Here is a 7,018-nt window from a genome sequence, read left to right on the forward strand (position 1 = left end):
CATGCTGATAATTCTAGAAGTGTTCTTTCTGATTTGATGGAATAATATTTGGTGCAATTCATCACTTTCCTTTTCTTCATAGTCTTAAAGGGCTTTGGTCAGCCTCCAAAGTACTTTATTGTATAAAGGTCTAAATGTTGATCTTGATGTTTTAATTCTCTGTATAATAGGTAGGCTGCCCTCCTCAAAAGGCTGTAATTGAGCATTTGGTTTGGTTTCTGCTCATTTAATTAAGTTATGAGCCAGAAAGTTCTTATTTAAATATCTCTCCTAAGTTTGTTCAAAGGCTTTGAGCAAGCCACTATTAATGTTCCCCTTCAAAACTCAATATTGCAAAATACTGAGAAATGCACAATAAACATTCTTAAGGATATTAAGATCTAGGGTCACAGAACTAAAGTATAATTGAGTTCCTTGAAATAACTTTTTTATCTGATCCAGGCTATTTACATAAAAGTAACTGCACTTATTTTCAGTTTGGTGTTCTTTCTAATCTTTTGTTTAGGGGTAGGAACTTACAAAAATTAAGTGTAAAGAAGCCCAACTGAACTTGCAAAATGGCAGGCTTCCTAGACAATTTCCGTTGGCCTGAATGTGAATGTATAGATTGGGGTGAAAGAAGAAATACAGTTGCTTCTGTGGTGGCTGGGGTCTTGGTAAGTCATATGACATTATTTATGGCTAATTTTAAGTCCTAGTAATATGACCTATATCTAAATTCTGTAAGAACTTGTCACATCCAACTAATTTGAAATAATTTTAATCAGTTGTGTAGCATGACATGACAATGACACTGTATAATACATAAATATAAGATTAGTTTTGATTACTAAGTGTTACATATATTTGTGGGGTTTTCTTATTTTCCTTTTTGCATATAAAAGAAAAAGGAAAAAAACTTGAATTCATTTTGTTTTTGGATTACTAGAGACCCCGTAATTTTATATCTATAACATTTTACAAAAATTATGGATGATACTCAGTTCTAACAATGAAGCAAGTTGACCCCTTGCTAATGATGATGCCTTAGGTCCTCACCAATATGAGAACTGATGAATTATTGTGTCAATGGTACAATATCCATTGGCAAGGAATAGGAAAGAGAAGTGGTAATAGCTACTGGTTCTTTGTGAACTTTATAGACTTGCAAATGGGTAAACATGTTGATGCTTATAATATCTTGATATCCAAAAGTTATTTGAAAGTCATATTAAGTAGTCCAGGTCAGTCTCAACTATCTGTAAGTCAGAGGTTAGAAACTGGAAAGACTGGTCATCTGTAAATGACTTGCATTATACCTCTTGTATTTTAAGAATTATTTCTTGTTGTCTAGGTTAACATAAATAAAAACTAGAAAAAAATAGTTATTTTACAAAGCTTCCCACTTCTCAGTAAAATCTCAATTTATATTTATATGTATTTCTCTTATACACTGCAGTTTTCCACATATTTCTACAAATATTGTGCGTATTAGGGATAGATAGGGATAGATAACAGTGTTCTGAAGTATGTTCTTGTAAAGTTTCTGGAATAAAAATACTTACAATGGATCATAAGCACTTTTTAAGTATCCTGAGCTTTGAACAAACCCCAACTAACATAGTCATATCTATTTGAAAAGTAGTCACAGTAATATTTATTTATTGGCCAGGAAAATATCCTTTGCATGCCTTGAAAGTGGTATGGATTGCAAAATTTGGAAATGTTTATGTTCTTGTGCAAACTAGAAACACCTCTTTCCACAGTCCAACAGAGTACTGAAATATCACATGCTATATGGATATATTTTTATTGATGGCTATTTGATATGGTTCCAGACAGACTTTATAAATGTCCCAGTATTAATAACTTTTTCTAGTGATTGCCCCCTCCCCGTTCAGTCAGTCATTGCACTGGAGAACGTACTGTATTACAGTAAATGAGTTAAGAATGTAAAGTTTCAAATCACAAAAGGCTAATCTGATGTCCCTTTTTATGAGACTGTGATTTTATACTACTATTACAACTAGTAGAATAGTAGAATTTAATTTAAGTACAGATATTCTCCTTTATTGATTATGATATACAGTACTATTTTTATGTTTCTATTCTGCATTGCTTTGTGTATTTTACAGAAATGCAATCTAAAGTTAAGCTGCTTAGAAAGAATGACAATTCATGTGGAAGGTGAGGGTTAAGCGATCCTTCTTTCCTAGTCATGGAGTCTGTTTGGCTCAATTTCACTGTGGTGTGTTTCAATGGTGCTGAAAAAAGTGATTTATGATCAAAATTCGGATGCTTGGCAACTGACTCATATTTATGACTGTTGTAGTGTGCCCAGGGTCATGTGATCACCTTTTGCAACCTTTTTATAAGCAGTCAATGGGGAAGCTAGTTTCACTTAAAAACGGTGTTACTAATTTAATAACTGCAGTGATTCACTTAACTGTGGCAAGAAAAGTTGTAAAATGGGGCAAAATTCACTTTAACAAATGTTTCACTTAGCAACAGAAATGTTGGGCTCAATTGTAAATAGAAGACTACGTATATTTCCAACATATCATTGTCTGAATGTCACTGAAAATGAATAACTTGTGACTATTTTGCTTAGAAGCTTAGTTTCAATTATAGAATTGAATGACTGGTGCTTATATAATTATGGTGCTTAACAAAGGAGTGATGATATTAGGAATAAAGATATATGTATCACCATTTTAAAATTGTTTTTGAATTAATTGATTGATCATATTTTTACAGTTTTTTACAGGCTGGTGGATAATGATAGATGCTGCAGTAGCTTATCCTAAACCAGAACAAATGAACCACGCATTTCACACTTGTGGAGTATTTTCCACCCTAGCTTTTTTCATGTAAGTCAATATAAAATCATAGCAGGGAACAGCACCTTGATTACATTGGCTGATGATGAAAAAGCTTACCTGGATTTGATTAGAGTTAGGTTGGATGCGACACCACTAGGAAATCCCAAGGTTGTTGACCAGACTAAAAATTTGCCATAGCAATTCCATTTCCAAATCTTGTCCAGAATAAAATGTACGTGTATCCTTGTAGTCATCAAGACTCCTATTTGCATCAAGTGAGATTTGTGTGTGTATGTGTGTGGATATATTTGTTCTCTATGCTTCATTTATTTTTTGAATTATTGTTAGCTGTTAGAAAAAGCAAAATACATTTTTAAGGGAATTTTTTAAATTTCCAATTTGTTTACTATTCTTCATGTCTTAGTTGCTTAGTGATCGTTCAAAGTTACGATGGACCCCCAAAAGGTACTTACAACTTGGTTCTGAAGTTCCAACGGCTGCTATCCTGGTCCTGGGACCAGATTTTGGCTGCATAACAACTGCCGGTATCTCAAGCCATTTGCAGCATCCTACAGTCATACAACTGATTTACGTTTTTGCTGAAAACCAGCATTTACTTCTGGGTTTTGGCAAAAATGCTCCATAGCAAACAATGGATTTGCCTAATGACCACAGATTCACTTACTGACCATGGTGATTCACTTATGAACTGTCACAAAAAAGGTTTAAAATCTGGTTGGATATGTGATGACTGCTTTAAAACTGTCACGACTTACCACCATAATGGGTGGGTTCCATTACATTTATAAGTCGAGGTCTACCTATATGCAAGTATGTTTTAAAACAAATTCAGTTTAAAAATAAAGGTTTTTGTTTCTATTAAAGATTTTCATACAATCTTCAAACCACCATTCCTACTCCATGGGCATTTGTTTGTTTATATTCCACCTTTATATTTTTACAAATAACTCAAGGTGGCTACATATCCAACATACTTCCTTCCTCCTATTTTCCCCACAACAACAACTCTTGTTAGCTGAGCTGAGCTGAGAGAATGACTGGCCAAATATCACCCAGCTGACTTTCATGACTAAGACAGGAGTAGAACTCATTGTCTCTGGCTTACTAGTCTGGTGCCTTAAACACTAGACCAAACTTTTCCTGTTTGTATGTGTGTTACACATAATATGTGTTAATGCTAGGTGTTATTAACACTGATTACAACTTACTACTTTCAAGGCATAACTGTTTGTTATGCTGGTCTGTGGCCATATATCAGGTTCAAAAGATCAGGCCTATACCTCAAGGTTCAATTAAGCTGATTTATTGCTAAAAGTCTATGCACAGGAGCCTTCTCAACAGTCAGCGTCTAGATAGAGTTATGTAAGGGTAAATGGTACTCAAGTACCATTATTTCGCTTGTGACTATGTAGGGATTCAAGGTTCATCCCCCTTTTCACTCTGCCCCCAGATTCTGCCATTCCTTCTCCTAAACCAGCGGTCCCCAACTTTTGTGGCTTGGTGGCCTGGCTGGGGGGCAGAGGAATTGGGCCACGTCAGTGGCAGGTCAATGTGCCTAAGTACGAACTTGACTCGCACAAGCGGTGGGCCAGTGCGTGCAGATGCACTCTCTCACCAGCCCACCGCTGACGCAGCTCCATTGCAAATATGCCACGGCCCGGTAGTGGGCCATGGCTCAGAAGTTGGGGACCCCTGTCTTAAACTACATCAGAAATAAGGGTGCGTAGGCTTAGTCAAGTATCAGACACATACCAATAATTACAGAAAAATGAACAAGAAAATGCATTAAATTTACTATTCATATTTTAAACATTGATTATTGAGCTGTAATATTTTGAATTTTATATCTTTTCTGCATTAACTCCTTTAGATTCAAAGGAAAGAAAACTAAAATGAATTGCAGAATGGAAATATAATCAAATGGATTTTATTTCTGCTTTTTTTCTATTTTTAAGATTTGTTTGTGAATATGTTGCAGGATAAACGCTGTATCAAATGCTCAAGTAAGAGGTGACAATTATGGTGATGGATGCTTAGGAAGAACAGGTGAGTGCACTCTTGTTTACAAGAATCCTTATCTAAAATCTTGCTGTTCAGGAGAAGATGCAGCACGCCAAAACTTTCTATCCTAATTTTGTACTACAAGGCAGAAGAAAGAGATAGTCACACATGAGTTTCTTCCTGCTTTTGAGGTAAAACACTGGTAATGTTGCTTTGTAAAAGTGGTATTACTGCTTTAAAAAGTGTTAAATTTTCAGGCTGAACAAAGGAAGGGGTAAAAACTTCTTTGATATTTCGGGAAAGATTCTTCCTTTATCACAATTTTATTAATGAACATTGGGCAGTGTATGTTTAAAGTTTAATTCCATTGTATCTTTGCAGGAATTACTTGAACAACGCTCCCAAAGTTACCTTATGAATTTCATTGTGAAGGTTGGGGGAGGGGGGCGTTACCAAAATATATCTCTTTAAATTGACCTGAATTGCTCAATGTTACTTAATTATTTATATCAAATGTTTTAAGATAACATTTATCTGGTTAATCTTGTACTGTGTTGCATCTTAATTTCTTTGAATTTATCAGAACTATTGATCTGGCATTTGAAAATAGTATAATTTTTGATAATGTGCCCTTTTTAATCACTGAAATCTTTAACACATAAAAGTAAAGTTTGATCCAAGGAATGTAAATCTTGTTTTAGGTGCTCGTGTCTGGCTCTTCATTGGCTTCATGTTGATGTTTGCCTCACTTATTGCTTCTATATGGATCCTTTTTGGAGCATATGTTACCCAAAGTAAGAATCCTTTCTTCCTATTTTTTAATAAGGGGAGGAAAAATACACTGAATGTGTTTTTAAATCATTAAATAGTGTTTTAAATCAATCAAATGCATATTAATTATATATTTTGAAAGTATTTAACATAGAGTAGAAAATATTCAGACTGCTTTATTGTTAAAAATATCCAATATAAAATATAGGACAGGATAGGACAGAACATGAAAGTACAATATAAAAATAAAAGGAAATGGATGATTAGAATATAGCTTAAAAAATAATTTCAGAATATTTGAATAAATTCCCCAATTCATATAGTACATATTATTGTTCCATGTTTGAAAAAATTTAAAAAAAATTGATTTGAATTGGGGAAGTAGTTTTGGTTGGTATATGTTTTCTTGAAGATGTATAGTTCAGACTTTAAAAATGCAGGAAATATTCCCTTAATCATTCTGAACAGGGCTGTGTAAGAACAAAAGTACTTCAGTTTATGTATTCATCACATTTATATAGCTGCCTGTCTCATAATTCTGGGCAACAGTTTGATAGCAATGCCTCGGCAAACAAAATTCTATACAGGTAGTCCTCACCTTATGATCACAATGAAGCCCAACATTTCTGTTGCTAAGTGAGACAGTTAATTGAATTTTGCTCCATTTTACAACCTTTCTTGCCACAATTGTTAAGCGAATCACTGTGGTTGTTAAGTTAGTAGCACTGTTGTTAAGTAAATCTGGCTTTCCCACTGACTTTGCTTGTCAGAAGGTGGCAAAAGGTGAGCTACATGACCCCAGCACACTGCAACCATCATAAATGCGTCTCAGTTGCCAAGCATCTAAATTTTGATTACATGACTACAGGGATTCTGCAACAGTCATAAATAAGTGTGAAAAGTGGCCATAAGTCACTTTTTCATGCCGTTGTAATCTCAATCACTAAATGACCTGTTGTCAGTCAAGGACTACCTGTACAGAGAATTGGAGAAAGTAAAGCCATTTCTGCTGATCTAACCTTAAATGAAGTTTGACAGAGCCAGTTGGTGTAATGCTTAAAGTGCTGGTTTAGAACCCAGGAGACTTAAGTTCTAGTCCCGCCTTAGGAATGAAAGCTGGCTGACTTTGGGCCAGTTACACACTCTCAGATCAGTCTGTGGGATGGCAATCTGGTTGCTGTGAGAAAAATAGGAGAAAGGAGTATTATATATGTTCACTGCCTTGAGTTACCGTATTTATCGGCGTATAACACGCACTTTTTCCCCCTGAAAATAGGGGGCAAATGATGTGTGCGTGTTATACGCCGATATACGGCCAGCCCGGGTAAATTCGGCCATATTCTTCAATACGGGCCGGCCCCAGCAGTTCCGGCTGGTTGCCGGCAGTTGGCTGTTCCTCCCTGGCCGCCTCGGCTCCCCCCGGT

At 35.4% G+C, this 7,018-nt stretch overlaps 1 protein-coding gene across 1 annotated transcript in view; it reads left to right on the plus strand.

Annotated features, from left to right (window-relative positions):
- The first annotated feature begins 508 nt into the window (after window positions 1–508).
- The window catches only part of LOC107300823 (transmembrane protein 50B), an 11,637-nt gene continuing 5,127 nt past the window's right edge, over window positions 509–7,018 (plus strand). The window contains exons 1-4 of the mRNA XM_015830112.1: window positions 509–656; window positions 2,737–2,849; window positions 4,801–4,868; window positions 5,525–5,617. Coding sequence (XP_015685598.1) covers window positions 558–656; window positions 2,737–2,849; window positions 4,801–4,868; window positions 5,525–5,617 — 373 coding nt within the window. The 5' untranslated portion in view covers window positions 509–557. The remainder of the gene's footprint in view (window positions 657–2,736; window positions 2,850–4,800; window positions 4,869–5,524; window positions 5,618–7,018) is intronic.

This window comes from Protobothrops mucrosquamatus, unplaced genomic scaffold (assembly GCF_001527695.2).
Source record: "Protobothrops mucrosquamatus isolate PMUCROS unplaced genomic scaffold, P.Mucros_1.0 scaffold8614, whole genome shotgun sequence".
Taxonomy (NCBI): Eukaryota; Metazoa; Chordata; class Lepidosauria; order Squamata; family Viperidae; genus Protobothrops; species Protobothrops mucrosquamatus.